This window comes from Emydura macquarii, unplaced genomic scaffold (assembly GCF_026122565.2).
Source record: "Emydura macquarii macquarii isolate MOO-44397 ecotype Brisbane River unplaced genomic scaffold, CSIRO-AGI_Emac_v2 contig_3114, whole genome shotgun sequence".
NCBI lineage: Eukaryota > Metazoa > Chordata > Testudines > Chelidae > Emydura > Emydura macquarii.
The window spans coordinates 1473936-1491811 of NW_027133251.1; the positions used below are offsets into that span (position 1 = coordinate 1473936).

Sequence of the window (17876 nt, forward strand, 5' to 3'; positions counted from 1 at the left end):
GGCTGTCGGCACAGGGCAAAGAGAAGCAGGCCCCCGAAAGCCTCTGTTAAGGCACCACTAAAATAATGACACCCCCCCCCCCCCATCACCGCAGCCGGGCTGCTGCTGCTGCTGCCCCCAGGGGCCATCCCGGGGGCAGCTGGGACCAGGTGGGGGGGCGAAGCAGAGCGACCCGGGGCACTGTGAGGTGGCTCCAACCCCAGCCCCTTTGGCATCGCCTCTGCCACGGAGCCCGCCAGCGCATCGGTGATCCGGGCCCCGGGCCAGCCCGCGGCCGGCTGGGAATCAGGGGCGGCGGCCTCCTAGTGGTGGCGGGCCAGAGCCGAGCCGCGTGGGCGCCCGGCCGCCAATGGGAGGGGAGGAAAGCGGAGGCGTGGCCCGGGAAGCCCCGCCCCGGCTCAGACAGCTGGTGTTGGGGGGGGGAGGGAGAAGGATGAACTGGGACCGCGCGTGGGGGGGGCCACGCGTGCCGGCGCGGAGTGGGGGGAGGCGCCGGCAGGGGGCCCCCGCGATCTCCCGAGGAAGTGGGGGGGGAGCCGGGCTGCGCGGGCGGCCGGGACACGAGTGGGCGCTGCCTGCCGCGCGTGGGGGGCCCGCGATCGCCGTGGGCAGGCGGCGGGGGCACGGCCAGGGACCGTCTCTCCCTCGCCCCGGGGGCGAAAACTCGCGTGGGGGTCCCGGGGCGAAGCGGGAACTCCTGCAGCGGGAGCTTGGTCCGGCCGGGCACCCCCCCGCGCTCGGCTGCCCCGCAGGGAGCGCGCCGGGCGCGTGGGAGGGGGGCCCGGCTCTGATGGGGGGGGGCTGGCTGAGCGGGGGGGGGGAGGGGAAGGCTCCTCCCTCCCTCCGCCGGGGGGTGCCCTGGCCATGGAGGCGGCTGCTCGGTCGCCGCCTCCCTCCTTCCCCCCCCCCTCGCCGCCGCCGCCGCCGCTCTTACTCCGGAGTGTCTGCTGCGGTTTCCAGCCTCTTCCCTCCGGAGCCGCCTCCTCCCCGCGGGGCTGGCTCCTGGCCGCGCGGGGGTGACGGATCCCGGAGCAACTTCTGCACCAAGCCAGGTAATGCACGATGCATCCCCCCCCCCCCCCCGGGTCTCCGGGCTGGCCCAGGCCCCCCCTCCGTGCTCCGGCCCCCCCCCCTCCTTCTTTGCAGGCCCGGACACACGAGCACCCCCGTCCTTGGCACGCGCACCCCCAGCCTGCCTGCACCAGCGGCTCTTTGCACGCGCGCGCACACACACACACACACACACACACGTCGGTTTTGCAGCAGGTGTCAGACGAGAGGTTCCCCCCCACACCCCCCAACCCCCGGTGCCGTTTTTCCCCGGCGGTTAGTTTGGGGGCTGCCAGATGGAACCTCTCAAAGTTTCATTGTTGGTGGAAAGTTGCAGGAGGGACCGTGCCGGGGGCGGGAGGGGAGGGTTTGGTTTCCCGGCTGCTCTTGGCCAAGGCTCTTGGCCCCCCTTTCCCCCCCTTGGCCGGGTTGTTGTTTTGCTCGCCTTCTCTCCCACAAGTGTTTCCAGGCTCAGAGCTGGGTGTCTGCCTGCTCCCCAGCTGGGATCCGCTCAGCCTGCTCCACAGGTGGGTGGTCTGCGGCTCTCCTCTCTGCCGGGCCAGCTGGCTGCTGGTCCCAGCGGGCCCCTGGGGCCGAATGGGGAGGGGAGGGTGGCTGGTTGGGCAGGCATCGTGGCTGGTTGGGCAGGGTGTTTCCATCTGGCCGGGCGCTGCTGCCATCTGCACGGGAGAGGCCGTCCAAACGCAGTGCGTGCGGGCAAAGGGGAGGCGTCCAGAGGGAATCCGGTCTTTGACCCAGGCAAGAGAGAGAGAGCCACAAACTGGCAGCAGACGGAGAACTTCGTGCTGTTCCTGCACCCAGCTTGCCTGGGGCCTGGTCCTGCAAGCCACGTCCGTTGTATCTGCAGGCCGGGGCACTTGGCACCGCTCACACACTCCAGTAGCCTCTGCCTCCGGTGCAGCGGGTCCGTCAGCCTCAAAGCAGCCTCGTGCCCAGCGTCGGTCGGGGACTTCGCTGTGTTGCCGGTGAGTTCTGCGCACCAGCACAAAGGGCCCGGGACGTGCGACGTTGGATCAGGCCGTCTGGTCCGGCGTCCTGCCCGGGCCAGTGCCCAGAATGTGATGGTGCACAGGAAGACGGAGCCCTTCGCTGGTTCTGCAGTGCCGGGTATGGTGGGAACAGAATTTCTGGCTGGCCCGTTGCTGGCCTGGTTTATCACTTCGGGGTAATGCCCAGTGTTGAACCTGATGCTTGAGCTGCTTTACTGAGTGCCAGCCCCTATATTTGCGTCTGAGACTCCCGTAGCATGGATGTACCTAGTAAGGGGATGCCCCCTTACCTGCGTTCTAACTGCCTGCCAGTTAGCGTCGACCCGGGCCCGCTGGTTAGGGGACGGTGGGAAATGAGTGCTCAGGTTTCCCGCCCTGCTGTGGCATCCGCGTTTGGAGGATGGGGAATGACCCCCACACGTCCCCTTCCCCAACTCCTTCCTTCCACACAGCGAGTTTTCGGGGGGGGCTTGCTATTGTGTGGTTTGGGGTGGGGCGGTGCAGGAAGCCCTTGAAGTTTTGTGATGGACGGGGGAGAGGAGGCATCTCATCAAATGCGCAGAGCCAAATCCATCCCTGGTGTAACATCCCAAAGCTGGTGGTACCTCACCAGGGGTGACTTTTGCCTGCACATATTATATGGAGGTTGAGAATGATGCACTCTGGGCGCTGCTGCGTTCTCTGAAACCCCGGGGATCCCTTATCTACCAGTTGTTGCAGCAGGATGCTGGGATATGGTGGGAAAAAGGAAGAAAGTGGGTGGCGGCCCACAGTGGCAGAAAAAAGGTGCCACAGATTCCTCCTATTATGTGTCCTTCCAGACACTTATAATTAATTCCAGATAATATTGGTCACTCTCAGAGCAAACACCCGTGCAGAAAGTTTTATACATATAGGGTGGGAGGTCTCTGCCCTTCTCAGTAGGGCTGGGCATGAAATCCTGTCCCATCCTATGCAATTTTCAAGATAAAAGAAAGAAAGAAACAAACAAATCCCATGCTACATTGACGAGAAGTCGAAATCTGAGACATTTTCACAAACCGATAATGCAAACTTGGTTTTCAGATTGGGTCAATTGAAACATTTTACTTTGATTTAGACTTTTTTTTAAACTTTTAAATATAAACTAAACCTTCAAAACAAAAAGGTCATTTCAGCCTGGTTAACAAAACTTGACGCTGAATTTCAAAACCTGGACAATTCCTGACCACCTCCAGTTCTCTGGCCCCACGCTTCGGAATGTTTTTCTTTTTTTGTAAAGAGCAAAACAATCATGAAGCCATGTTTCCTCTGTGAATTCCAGGGATAACTTCTAAAAAACAAAACCAACTCGTAAACTGGGCTGGGGCGTTTGCACCCAGACGCTGCAGCCTTGTGCTGGGGCCCAAACATGAAAATGAAATTGCTGCCTGAGCAGGGGTGCATGGTAAAACTGACTCTTCGGAAGAACTGCTGGGGCTATTTCAGTTATCCAGACTGCGGGAGGCAGAAAATAAAACAGCAGAAGGGGCAGAGAGGGGTGTTAGATTTGCTTAAACGTCCCATTTTTAATCATCCGGAGCTTTGTTAGCAACAACCGGGAAGGAAATTTGTGCTTTGATTTGTAATCAGAGACGCTTGACGCTGTCCGTGGCCCTTTAAGGATGCACGCATCGCGCTTGGATGGAGTCTCTTTAAGAACACACACGCCACGCTTTGTTACATGTGAGAGGAGAAATTGTTCCTTGAGTTCAGACGGGGGAGTGGTGCGCTGCGCTGCCCCCTCAGCTCCCCACTGCCTCCCAGCTCTGGGCTCAGCGCCGACGAATGCTTGGATGAAGCCCTGTGTCAGTCAGCTTGACCCTTTCGCTCCGGAGGTGTCCCTGGAGCCCAGCCCTCCTCTCAGAGACTGAGGAAATGGACGTTTGTATGGGGTGGGAGGTGGCGCAATGACCTTGCGGGGGGAGGAGGGGGGAGTAGAGTGGCGTGGCGTGGCTCTGCTCTGAGCCTGGGAATGGGTTTTGCTTACATAAGGCGGCTGGCAGTGGGTTACTGCAGGTCGAATGGCTGTGCTGGGAAAGGAGCCGTTCCAAGACGCTTCTTCATTGTGCATGCGATCGTAGGGACGGCTGGGTGCTTATTGTTTGGGCAGACGCCCCTGTCCTGTGCCCCCAGTGGGAGTAGGGCGTCAGAGCTGAACCCTGGCATGGCCCCTCAGGCTTCCGAGATCTCGGAGCTAGAAAAAGCCTGTTGGGTCCTGGCTTGTTTCCTACAGTTGATTTCTTGCCCAGTCCTAGCTTTAAAAGAACCGGGCAGCGGGCTCCCTCTTCCCTCGAAGGGACGACTCCTCACCCTGCCAGATCTGCCAGCTGTGGGAATGTTTCCAGCATCTCACCTGAAGTGTCCAGTGGCTCATTTCCCCCCCATTACTCCAGCTAGCCTCCTCTCTGCGGTGGGGTAGGAGGCTCAATGGGCGGCCGTAGTTCGGCCACGCAGGCTTTGACCCAGATGCTGCTGGGATTCCAGTTGTCCTGCCCCCCGGCGATTTGTGTCCAGGGACGATGCCTGGCTGATTCCTGTTCCTTTAGCCGGGTGGCGGCGTCTCTTTTGTTCGGGTAGAGCCCCTCTCTCCAGACCCCCACAGGGCCCCGTTTGAACCTAGTGGGCACTTACACGGGGGCCTGTGCCGCCCAGCTCTGCAAAACTCTGAGCGTCCACGTCGACGGCCATGGAGGACACTCATCACTTCCCAGGAGGCACTCAGCACCCTCCAGGATTAGGCCCGAACTGCCGGGCGGGGAACAGAGACTGCATTGTGGAGCCCAGAGCAGCACTCCCATGGTAACGTGCAAAGGCTCCGCTGGTGAAGGGCAGTTTCCTGGGCGGTCACTCTGGACTCGCCCATATTCCCTCGTGTAGCTCTGTGCAGAGCCTCTGGCTGCGGCGTTGAGCAGCCCAGCTAATGCCGAAGTCAGTCCTGCCCGTCCCAGCTCACGGGGTGGATTTAAACATCAGACCCTGCGTTGCAGGGGAGCTCAGTGCTCTGCAAAGGATGCTGGATTGGAGACAGGGCACAGGAACACAGAGACTGCCAGCCTGGCTCAGAGCCAGGGTCCATCGAGCCCAGGGTCCTGTCTCTGACAGTGGCCAGCACCAGCTGCTCCAGGGGAAGGTGTCAGAACCCCAGGAGCAGATGTGGGATAAGCTACCCCGCCCTGAGGTCTTGGCCTGGTCTCTGATCATTAGCGCTCCGCCGACGTCCTGAAATCCGAGGTTTAATCTCCCTGCCAAAATGTTTAGTGTCAACAGGGCTGACCCAGGCAGCGGGAGCTCAAATCACCCTCCGTGCGGTCCCTCCCCCCCCCAGCATGCTTCACCCATGAGCTGCAGCGTTCCCCTTCATTCAGTCTCCTACCTCTGGGCAGTCCTTGGCCTCTTTCCCGAGTCGACACGGGGCTGGGTAGGGCCAGCCGTGGTGGCAGGTTTTGTAGGGACCTGCCCACGTGAACTCAGATACCCACCCACCCATTGCTGCTTACACAAGGGCTACCAGACAGCCGTAAGGTGGGAACTGCTGCTGGGCCCAAGGGACCAGGGTGGCCGTAGCCATCCAGCTAAGCCAGGGGCGGACAGAGCAGGGGGAGCAGGTGGGAAGCATCCCAGCGGAGACATGTTGGATCCAGGTTCTCCATGCACCTTTGTCCCCATTCTGCTGGGTGTACGTAACCAGCCCTGTGGCTTGGCCCATGTCTTTGGCGGGTCGCATGTGGGGACAGGACTTGATCTTGATTGGCAATCTCTCTCTCTCTCTCTGTCCGCCTTCCCTGCCCCTCCAAGCACACCACGCTCATGGAGAAGCTAGCCAGCCTGCCTTGGAAGTATTTCAAATTGCATTGGCTTCCCGCTGCACCACTGGCTATCACGGGGCCGGCTCAGCTCCCCAGAGAGACCGCAAACTCTCCTCAGCCCGCCAGGGTTCAGGGAGCTCGTCTGACCCCCCCCAGTGCCTGTCATCCAGGGAGCCAAGATGGCAGCAGCTTAGTCACGCCCCGCCCGTGCTTGGTCAGGACTGAGGCCCGTGGGGGGGGAAAAGGACCCGTCCTGGCTGCCCCGTTAGTCTCGCTTGCCCAGTGGATGACACTGTCCTTGTCTTTACCTTCCTAGGCGCGTGGGTGACATCAGGACGCGACTCCCTCCTCGGCGGTACAGCCGGGATCGAAGCTGCTGGCGCCGGGGAAGCGGGAGGCCTGGGGGAGCCTTCGGCACAGGAAGCAGCCGAGGAGTAACAGTCGCCGTCGCGCTGCCCAGCCGACAGAGCGCCGGGGCTGCCACGCTGCCTGATCTGAGCGACTGGCATCCCCTTGGGCCTCCAGCACCACCCAACGCAAGAGCTTAGGGGAGATCCCGCCACCTGCGGCCCCACTGCGAGCGGAGAGCCGGGCGGGAGAGCCGCGTCATGCCCTTGCGGCAGGGGAGGGTGGCTGGGACCTAAACCAGCCCCCTGCCGAGAGGAGAGAGGCAGGCGACGCCCTCGTCATCCCCCTCCATGCGAAAGCACCTCGTCAGGCGACAATTCACCTCCTCTGCTGCTCTGCCTGGGATGAGAGCTCCTAGGGCCACAGGGCAAAAACTGTCGGGGGCCTGCCCAGAGCCAGGGTTTAAAGCCCGCTTCTAAACCCAGCCGTTCCGCTCCTCCCCTGCCAATGCATTTGGGGTGGGCCCCGCAGGCTCCGTCGTCGGGCCCGGGGTCTCTCCCAGAGCAGACGGAGGCCCCGGGGTCCATGGGCAGAAGGGAGACCGTCCTTCCCCAGCGGAGCGAGCGGCCTCTCCCTTGACTGCCCCGCTGGGCCGGGGAGCGGCGATGGGGTCAGCGCTGTCCACTGGAGCAGTCGTTGCGATTTCCTTTAACTGCGTCATCGCCTTGCTGATCCTCGTCCTCTTCCTGATCCTGTGCAAGGCCTGCCAGACCCCTTCCTGCCCCAAGAAGAGCCCGTCCTCGGACACGGACGAGGCGAAGAACGAGGAGAAGTACCTGCTGCAGCCTTGAGTCTCTCGCTGGCCCGGGACAGCTAAGGGTGCTGAGGGCTTCCAGGACGGCTCGATGTCTGTCCGCCTCCTCGCTTCTAAACTGGACCCTCCAGAGTTGCCTTGGACCTGACCGAGGACTTTGAACAGCCGGGGGGAGAGGGGGCCAGCCTCGGAGCTCTCACAGCAGCCGCCCTAGGGAGAAGGGGGGGCGCGTGTGTCGGGGCAGGGGCTGCGCGGATGTGGGGGGCTCAGCAGAATGGATGCTGGGGGGGAAGTGACTCGCAATGAGGAGGAGACTGACTGGGGCTGGGCCTTTCAGCGAAGGACTCGCGCTCTCGGGGCCGCCCTGCCTCGGGGCCGGCCGTGCTTGTCATGGCTGGGTGAGTCCCACGCGGGGGCTAGTGAGGTCACACAAAGGGTTAGGGTCAGGGTGGCTATAGATCCCCTAGGGCAGGACGTGTGCCCCCCATGATCACTCTCTCTCCAAGACCTTCTCTGGCTGGCGGAGCTGCCTTCAGGCCGTTCTGTTTGCTGGGGATTGGCGAAGGCAGTTTCTCCTGAGGCACCAGCAGCCTGCAGGGACCCGCCGCGGGGCCTGGCTTCCCCATCCCGGCCAGCCGGCCACCATCAGCAGCGTGAACGCAAAGGGAAACACCCGCCAGAGTCTGTGCGCTGACAAAACCTACGTGGGCGGACAGACGGGAGCCGGCAGCTTACCGTCGTTAAATATAGACGAGGCAGCTGGAAGGGTTGGTTTGGGGCGTTGCCTGGCTCGAGAGAACTCCTGAGTCAGACCGTTTGGGCAAGATCCCCAAAGCCACTTAGGTGCCTAACTCCCACTGAAATCCATGGGGGTTAGAAGCCTGAATACCCTCGGGGCTTCTGGGCCTTTGTTAGCCTGCCAAGGGGAAGGGCAGGATGGGCTTGGAGAGGTAACAAGGCCCAGCGGTGGCAGCCTGTGATTTGTCACCCAGCAGCACCAAGCAAATGACGGAGGGAGGAAAGCGCGAGAGAGGCTGGCAGGAAAAGGTGAGGGGGCAGCGAGAGGCAGGGGGATGTCAGAAACGAGAGAAGGCGAGCGCAGCACCTGCCGGCTCACTGCTTTGCTTGCCGAGATAGGAACAGGGCTTGTCCCCACCCCAGCGCTGCCCTCGTAACACTCCTCGCTGCACGGGGGGGCCCGTGGTGGGAGGCAGTCCCGGGTGTCGGAGCCATCTGCCCACCCCGCAGCTGGAATGGTGTCCGACCCGCTCCCGTCTCGGCCCCCGGAGCTCGCCAGGCCACCTGAGCCAGCAGCAGCATTTCCTCTTCCCGCCCGATGCACTTGCATTTGCTACCAGGTGCTCATGGGCACGGCGCAGTTGGGTTGGGCCAGCCCAGCCCGTGTCTCTCCTTGTTTCAGTTCTGGCGTTCGCACCCACATGCCATGGAATTAACCCCTGTCCCGTTGGCAACACGCATCATGTGGCTGGGACCTGCCACTCCCTGGGGGCAGAGACGGTCCGGCAGGGCTGGGTAAAGCGGGCCAGGTGGCTGGGGGGAGAAGGGTGCCCCCTCTCTAGCTGTATGCCCTGTCCTGGATGCCCTCCTTTCAATGTGCTGCCTCTGCTGGGAGGTGGTTTCCCTGTGCCGGAGGGCCAGGGCTCCTCATACCTGGGTGCTTCCTGGACACACGGGGCTTGTTGGGCAGGGATTAGCCCAGCAGTTGTAGGCTGCCGTCACTAGCCCAGGCGGATTGTCCCACCGTGCTGCCGCCAGCTTACGGCTAGAGGTGCTCGCTCTACTTTCAGCCGGGGCGTGAGGGGAGGGCACTGGGAACACGCAGCCACTGCAGCTTCTGGGCCGGTGGAGTCCTGAGATACCTCGGAGAACAAATCAAAGGAGCTTCCAACCTAACTCGATTCAGGCGTCAGCTGGTACCAGCGCCAGGGGGTGATGAGTGGAATTCATAGCAAGCCATTCCCTGCCGTCCGTTGGCACCTGTCATCTCTCTGACTGCAGGCCCCTGCCCGGAGAGACGCAGCATCAGTCCCCCGCTGTCCGCCCTGATGCTTCCTTGCCCTCACTGAGCACTGTGCATTATCAAAGCCGCAGTAAACCACCTGCAGCCAAGTTTACAGCCACACAATAGGTAGATGCTCCTCAGACAAAGGCCTTAGCAGGGGTCTGTGTTGCAATAAGAGAGTGGGGCAGAGGGTCTGGACTGGGTTTCCAGCAGGGTCCTCTGGGGTTGGATCCACGCTCCTCACCCAGGTGGCTTCTGTTCTTTCAGTTGCTAAGAGGCAGATTGACTGTGTTTCCTTTTGGCTTCTCATGGCAATGACTCGCCGTCAGGTGTAACATGTCCCCTTGCGGTTGTGTTTTTACTAGAATAATAAAACTCTCACATTAAATAGGGAGATGCTTCGTGCTCTGCTTTGATTTCGTCGCTGAGCTGGCAGGAATCTAGGGTAAGATGTCCAGGGGGCCGCATGGCAATGTGCTCTGCGGGCAGAGGATACAGGGAGAGGAAGCATCATCTAGTGGTGAGAGCATCGGGCTGGGTTTTAAGCTGCGTGGGCTCAGCGCCCAGCCCTGCCTCTCACGCCCCGTGTGATCTCAGATGAGGCATATCCAGGCTGTGCCGCCCTATAAAATGGGTCAAGACACCCTCCTCGCAAGCACATGGTGGGGCTTAGAAATGCGCTTTGAGCGCCCTGGAGACAAGCTGCTGGTAGCATAAGAGAACCAGACAGCAGTGTTGCCCTTGAAAAAAATCCGTGCCCTGGCACGCAGGGTTAGGAGCTGCACAGTGCTCACAGCGCCAGGCTCACGTGACACCGGGTCTGGTCTGCGGGAGGAGAGTCACTCTAGTTACTGCAGTGATGGAGAAAGTCCCAGCAGAGCCAGCTCATTTCCCTAACTTCAGGCCCATGCTGAGGGCCCCGAGAGGGGGGCCTTGCGCGGGTATTTAAGGCAGGACACGGCTGCTCCCTCCCGCTGGCTGTTAGCAAGCAGGCCAGGACGGCGTGAGTGGGGCTGGGCCTGGCAAGGAACGTGGGGTACAGCGGGGACTGTGCCATGGCCAGCTACGGACCTTTGCTGGGGCCCGGCCCCTGGGCTGTCCTCAGCCAGGTAAATGCATGTCAGCAGGGAAGGCTCAGGACCAGTCACGGAGACGGCCCGATCCGCTCCGGTTCTGCGCTCACTGAAGTCAGTGGGAGCTGACGAGGTGCGGGAGGCAATCAGCACCCTGCTGGGTTAAGGCCAGGCGAAGGGGGGGATCTGCCTGTGTAATCAGCGGGGCTAAGCCCTGGAGTCAGCCGAAGCTGCGATGCTAACAGCTGTGTGCGCTCCACCGGCGTGCGAGCCGAGTCATGCACGAGTGCAGGGCCTACTGGCGAGGACGGGCCGCCACGGCGTGCAGTGCCTTGGAGACACAGCAGCAAAGCACTGCAACGCGGCGGGGCCAGCGGACAGCCGCCACGGCATGTGTGGGTCACAGACGAGAGCGGGCGTGCAGGAATGTGCGCGCAGATGTGTACAGGTGCAGGCAATCGGTGTGGGCGAGCAAGAGATAGTGTGTGCATGAGTGCCTGGACCTGCCGTGGGCAGTGCCTGGACCTGCCGTGGGGCTGACCGGCGCACATAGCGCTGATGTGCCAACCTGGAGAAAACCAGTATTTTAGAGAAAGCCGCCTAACAGATGACCGTGTGAGTGCGATGTGGCGCTTTGAATGCAGATTCACTGCTACGTCTCTGGGTCTCATCCTGAATGATCGGGGAGCTTCTGACGGGCTATAAAAGGAGTTAGAGACCAAGATCTGTGATCCTCCGACGCGCTACAGGAATGACTAGAGAGCTCCCCCGCCCCCAGTAAAACTAGTACTAAAGAAATTCAGCCGCAGTGGTCAGCCCATTCTAGGATACAGAAGGGGAGGCGGGGGCCCAACTTTAATAGTCACTTGCATCTGTTGGACCCAAACCCCACACGACTCTCTTCATGTCTGATGTTTGGCGAACAACCCCCCAACACCGCCAGGGCTCTGGCAATCACAGCAGCAGAGCAGAACCGGCCCTGTTCCCCCTGCTAATCAACATGCAGACAGGCCTATTCCACTTCTGGTGCTAACTCAACCAAAGCGGCAAATAATCCTTCTGCCACGAAGCACTGGAGCAGCTAAAACGCTATGCAGAGGAAAGCGCCCAGCCCCGCCTGCAAAGCCTTGCTCAGTAACAAACCCAACAACAACAACAAAAACCCACCTTCCGCCCTGCAGAACAACGCTCGACCGGCTACGCTCAACCCTGAGCAACTGCTGGTCAAGCCAAGAGCAGAGCAAAACTAGGCCCAGGCTGGCCTGCTCCTGACGCCAGCCCAGAATGACCACGCCAGCAAGGGCGGCGCCACTGAGCCAGGCTGCGCTGGGGCAGACTCTCCCAAAGACTGTCGGCGACCAGAAACCAGAGTGGGGGGGGGGGGATGAGTGGCACAGGCCCACCCCAGAGAGGGGCTTTGTGCAGACAATCTGACCGAGGGCTGGCAACAGAAACAGCCCCTCTACTCCAGGGTCCCACACAGGGCAGGGAGGACGAGCAAATGCTTGCCTCAGCATATCAGACTGCGGGCCAAACTGTCCCTGGGTGAAAGGAGCGGGACAGCAGAGGTAGCCGCATGCTACAGCCCAGCCTTCCACTGGCCCGGGCCTGGCCTGCAATGACATATGGAAACGGATGAGCAAAGCCTCATCCTGGACACAGTGTACCTGGCTCAGCCACATGTTGGCAAGGCTCAGCGGGCACCTGCGGGTGCCAGCGTGTGTGGGAATGACAGCGTGTGTGGTGGAGGCGAGGGGCTGACATGGTGCCCAAGCCCAGGCTTTTCAGCGGGCTGCACTGCCTAGCTGGGGTTGGTGGCGTCATTGGCTGCCTTGCTGCTTTTATTTACCTGCTGATGGATGCCCGGAGCAGCTGGCGTGCCCAGCCCAGCCCGGCTGATGTGTGGCCAGTGCTTGGAGACCCCCCCTCCCACAGTGGGGCGCTGCTAGGATGGAGGGGGCAGCGATTAACACAGGCACAAGAGCTCACAGCTCAGTGACAGGTCCTGGCGTTTCAAGGCGCCCTTTAGAAAGAGCCGAACAGCGGCAGGAAGAGCACGCAGAGTTTATATGCTGCAGCCCTCCAGAGAGAGACGTGTACAAAGAGTATCCGCATGGCCGGAGCGCAGCCCAGACGCTAGCTAGCAGAGGAAGTGAGGATGGGCACAGATGGGGTGGGGCAAAGCCATGGGGCAATTCTGGACTGCACAATGAGGGAAGAAGTCCTGATTAAGAGGGGTCATTTTTCCACAGGCTAAGAGGCAGCTAGGCCCCTCATTCCCATGGCAAGCCAATGGGAATTGGGCACCTAATTCCACACTGTGCCTTTGAAAACCCCTCCTTAAACAGACGGGACCCTCCCCCGCCCCGCCTCCATCACCAGCGATGTCTGGTCCTCTAGGCAGCTGGGTTTGAAAGACTGGCCCAGAGGAAGGCTTTAAAAGGCATTTGCTCAGGGCAGGGGTCTCCAAAGGGCAGGTAGGAGTGGCCTGCAATGCGAGCCGCTGGGTTTGGCGGTGCCCTGAAGCGTGCAGGAATGACAAGGCTCTGCATTACTCAGCCCTTTCCGAGATATACTATTAAGCTGTGCTAAATAAAGCCCCGAGTGAATCAGTGCTGGTGGGTGGCATGACATGAATAAGGCCTGTGTGAGGGGCACCACCCTCTCTAGCCAGGCGTGGTGATCGGCAGGAGAGAAGGGGTATGCGGAGCCCAAGCCGGTTCCATGCACGGCTGAGTTTATGAATGGCTGAGGACCTGAAGGGATTCCAGGGAGTGCGAATAGTAGGAAAGACATCTGTATCTGCACTCAGCGCCTGGAGCAGCTCGTGGGTGGGGATTTCTTTTCTCTGTGCATTGCCAATCAGATTTGTAGGAAGATTATTTCCACCCGTTAGGTCTCTGGTCCCCTCATGACTGGGATTTTGCCCAGTCTCAGGGATGGGCCTGAATCATCCCCAGATTCAAGCCACCTTAGACCTTGGGGTGTTCCCGGCATGGAGCCTGGGCTGAACTTTGCAGCGGAAGCAGGTAGCTGTCGCTTTCCATGTGCCTCCTCAGCTTGCTGCCTAGCAGGGTGGAATCAAAAAGAGGGTGCCCCTGGCCTAGGTATTCCTGCTCCTGGCTGAGGCCGGGAATCGGAGACAAAGCGGGATGCTCTCGGCTCTCCCAGCTGTGGGGATAACTGTGCTCTAGGAACATGCTACATTCATAACAGCCTTCTGGATGATCTGGGCCAGCTCCGTCCCTGGGGTAGTTCTTGCGTCAGTGGAGTTTCACTAGTGTTACACGTGACTCAGTTCTTTGGTGTGTGTAACTGTAACAGCAGATCTGTAGGCCCCCAACGCCTCTGCCAACCTGAACCCCGCGCTGTCATCTGTGGCACTAGGTCTCACATCACCTCGCCTGCATGCCCTTGGGTGCCTGTCAGTCATTATGGGCTGGGCCTCAAAGGTATTTAGACTCCTACCTTCCATTGACTTCCCTGGAGGTTGGGAGCCTCAATACCTCTGAAGAGCTGTGAAAGACAAGGTGGGGGCGGTAATGTCTTTGACTGGATCAACAACTGTTGGGGAGAGAGACAAGCCTTCACGCTACGCAGAGCCTTCCACCAATAGAAGCTGGTCCAATACAGCAAATGACCTCACCTGCCTCGTCTCGCTCTTAGCTGGGAACCAACACAGCTGCAAGAACACTGCAAACCACAAAGTGAAGGTCTGGGCCTTAGTCCCCTTAGCTGGGCTAGGGTCTTACCACCCACATCAGAGACCATGTCTCCACCTCTCCCTCTCTGCTCCCTCCCCCTCAGTTCATAGCAGGACGCCCAGAAAAGAGCTGGGCACCAGGCCTAGCTCTTCTCCCCTTTCCAGGAAGAGACCAGCACTTAGATAGCAAAGCACAGCTCTTTGCTGGTTACAGACCCCCATCTTACTGGCACCCCATGACATTAGTCCATGAGGGCGCATGTCCAGGCATATTGGGATTTGTTCCGTCTTTCCCCAGTCCCTGGGGCCCCATCCGCACCGGGTACGTTCAATTCTCTACTGATGGAAGCTCTAGTGTAGAAAGGGAGCCGAAGCTTTTTACCACTGCCCTCTATCCAGTGATGGAGAATGGTGGGTGTGTTTCCCAGCGTGAGATGCACCTCTAAGGGACTCCCCTTCCTTCCACCAGCAGGGGCTATGATTCCTGGAGGCTGCATAGCCAACACCCTCCTGGCCTACGTAGAGCAAGCCCGTCACGGCCGTCAGTTGGTCAATCACACAGTGAGGGCCGTGAAGCCAGTCTCCTTTCCCTCCGTGAACGCCAGGGCTCTGATACTCCATAGCTCTGCAGCCAGCATCTCCTTCCCCGCGAATGCCACGCCCTGCGCCTTGCCAGCTGAGAACGATACGCTGGAGACGGGGGGAGCCCACACCGCCCAGCCAGCCCCAATCTGCCACTGGACACCCAGAGGGTGCAACCCTCCTTCCCTGCCTCCCCCACGAGCAACCACAAAGCAGTTTCCTCTTCAGCACCCGAGGCTGAGGACTCCCCCGTGTCGACGCCGTCATTAACTCAGCTCATGCAGAATCAGGCGTGGATTGAAGGAATGGCAGGAGGGCCAGCCGGTTGACTTTGCTCCCTGCACCGCTTCAGACAGACACCATCAGCCAGCAGGGCTGCGCCAGCGCATGGGAAAGGCAGTGGCCCGTCCGCCAGTGAAGCATGGCGTGCCGGGTGTGTGTTATACCTGTGCAGGAGGCGCTGGACAGAGTTCTGGTGCTGCAGATCTGATCTGGCAGCGCTGACTCCAGCGGGGGCATCGCTCAGGGGTGAGAGGGGGGGCACGGCTCCCGGGGCGGGGCCCGGTCCTGCAGTCCCGACGCAGCCACTGCTCTTAGTGGAGTCACAGGGAACTTCGCCTAAGGACTGCAGGATGGGGCCCTGGCTGTGTGATATGTCAGGGGGTGGCCATCTCCCCCCCTCCCGCCGCCGGCTGCGGGTGGCACGGAGCCAGCACAGTCCGCGTGACAGCTCTGCAAACTAGCGTCCTTTCAAGGTGTTTGTTTATTGGGCTGCAGAAGCCAAGCGTTCCTGCTGCGTGCGAGACAGGAGGCTCGGAGGGAGGCTGCCTGCCTGACAAAGAAGAGCCCATCAGAGGAGAACCTGTTTGCAGAGCCTGGTGCTTCCCGGGCACATGGCCGGAGAGGAGCCGGTCTGCAGCTGGGAGCAGGCTGGGCTTCTTCCTCGCTCACTTCGTGGGCTTGTTCTCCGGTTCCCTCACCAGGTTAAGCAGCTTGTCCAGCTTCGCGATCTCCACCTCGGGGCCCTTCTGGATCTCTTGGCCTTTCTTCTCCTAGCGAGAAAACAGCAAGTCGGAGCCGTTAGTGGAAGGGCCCCACTGACTCCCCCGGAGCGGGGGGTTGGCCGGCGGGGCCGCTGAGGGAGCAGGGCCTGGCTGAATCGGGAAGTGGAGCCCAGAGAACGCGGCATTGGGAAGTCTGCCGAGGCTGAATGGGGGGGGACCCCCACACCATGCCCAAACAGCCAGGCTTTGGGCAGGGGGGCCGGTGCTGAACCAGGCTCTGCAGCTGGGTGATTGCACTCCACCCTATGTTTAGCTAGTGTGTGTGGAGTGGGCCAAGGTCAGTAAATCCACTGACCACCCTCCTGTGCTGCTGGGCTCCCTGCACGCCCATAGATGCTGTCCGCACAGCACAGCTCCCTCGAGCTCCCCACCAGGGGTGCCAAAGGCACGGCAGGCTTTGTTCCAGGCTCCATCCGCATGCTATGGTGCATTCCAGCCGCCTTCCAGAACCACACCCAGGGCCCCATGCGTGGGACTCGCGTCCCGTCTGGGCCCTGCCACTCACCCAAGCACCGCACAACACTTTACGGGAGGCAGTGCAAACTGTAGTGCGTCAAACTGGAAATAATCGGGGGTGGGGAGAGGCACGGTTCAACAGAGCGCGGTGGCCCCGGCTGGAGTCTGGTCTGGGTACCAGGGCTAACACTCTGCAACCATACAGACCCTTTCTTTCCTACACCCATTCACACCTGTGTGCCGCCCATCAGCGTATGTGAGGAATGCCTTCCCAACCCCTTTCCTCATTCAAAACCCTCCTGCACGCGCCTGCCATGATGCTGAGTGATCGCACACACTAATTAAATACCCTTAGACTGAAACGCACGTCCCTAAATTGAGTGACCAGGTGAGCTTCTTATCAGAGCCCTTATCTTAACCCTACTCCTGCCCTGCTCATAGTAAATCGACCTCACCAGTGGGGTCAGGTCTAAAATCTGTATTTTAATCTCGTCACGGCAGAATCTGTGTATGCATGTGTCATGGGACATGCCTGCCACACTTTTGGATGCTAAAAATTATGAACAATTCTCTGGCAAGACGTGCCATGGACTCCTTATGGACAAGCTGTGAGGACTTGTGTCAGTTTCTACATCTGGTCTGAAAGACGATACCTCCCCCACCCAGCGCTCCCGAGCTCCACGCCAGGGTGTGGTTCATTGCGCAGGCACCAAAACAACTTCCTGTAACTGGGATTTCCTTGCAGATCTCCCATACGGCTACCAACCAAATGCACCCTAAGCCGGTTTAGCATAAGAGATCTACCAGGATTGCAGCACGCGAGGTGGGGGCGGAGCTGCACAACAAAACTTGGCTCTAAGTTGGAGCAGGCTAATTTGGACCTGATAGCTCACCAGTGACGGTTCGGTTCACCAGCCAGCTCAGGGCTGGCCCAGCAGGAATGAACAATACCCAGGTTCATTCTCCCATGCGCAGTTCCGAGGACAGGGGTGGCAGCACATGCTCTGTCTAAGGGAGTCTAAGCACTTAGACCGGGTTCTTCACCTGGGTACGCGAGCGCCTTACTGGGAACAACGTGTCAAAGCTTCAAGGGCAGGATGGAGTCCAGGGGGCAGGCAAACCATCGTCCTCTCTCCAACCGCAAGGAGAGGTAGAGACGCTGCTTGGGGAACAAGCTGGGACCCCAGGCAGCTGAGCAGCTCATTCCATCGTTTCCCCAAAAAGAAGGCGCCAAGTGCTGGGGCCATTACAATCTGTTCAATTCTAAACACAGAGGCAATTATGAAGGAAAGGGAGCCAGTTGCCAGCTCTCCTGTTAAAAATAAAATGCTCAGACAGGGCCACTTGCAAATTCAAAGACAGGTAATACCAAGGGGGAGAAAAGGGAGCATTACATTTTAAAAGGGGCTCTCTTTGCCTGCACATCATACACTGCCGAGAGCTGGCTGATCCAGCACCCCTCTTCCATAATCCTCCCGCCCAATCGGATGTCACAGACTCCAGCCGTCTCACGGAGCAAATTTACTCTATAGCCTGGATTACACACTGTCAGGAGTGATTCCCGGGAACAGCAATTTAACAGGCGCATGGGATGTAATTTAAGCAAACGAGCAGATGCCGCTATCACTTCCCCCAGTTTTGACACAAAGCTAAACATTGGGAGAGGGAGGGTGGCGGAGCAGGAGAGACAGATCGGCACTAAATGTCAAACTCTATTATCTTTTTTTTTGAGAAAGAAATCTATTCCCCTGAATGCAGATTTTGTTTGTATTGATGGGATTTGCTGTAGTTACTGCCTGGATTAGACTCCCAAAACCCCTGCACGCTGCTGCAGGACGGTGTCAGTGTGCTGAAAGGAAAATAACCCACATCTGGAGACATTCCATCACAGCTTCCCATCCAGGTGGCTGGCATTACTTTCACTGG

At 59.8% G+C, this 17876-nt stretch overlaps 1 protein-coding gene and 1 long non-coding RNA gene across 2 annotated transcripts in view; one reads left to right on the forward strand and one right to left on the reverse strand.

The window, feature by feature from the left end:
• Window positions 1-914: 914 nt before the first annotated feature.
• LOC137141769 (uncharacterized) lies at window positions 915-6902 on the forward strand. The gene is made up of 2 exons (XR_010916732.1): window positions 915-1052; window positions 6204-6902. It is a non-coding gene; the product is annotated as an uncharacterized lncRNA (long non-coding RNA).
• A 7614-nt stretch (window positions 6903-14516) lies between these two features.
• Window positions 14517-17876, reverse strand: part of DNAI1 (dynein axonemal intermediate chain 1) — a 245842-nt gene continuing 242482 nt past the window's right edge. Inside the window, exon 20 of the mRNA XM_067530888.1 lies at window positions 14517-15482. Within this exon, the coding sequence (XP_067386989.1) occupies window positions 15378-15482 (105 nt within the window). The 3' untranslated portion in view covers window positions 14517-15377. The remainder of the gene's footprint in view (window positions 15483-17876) is intronic.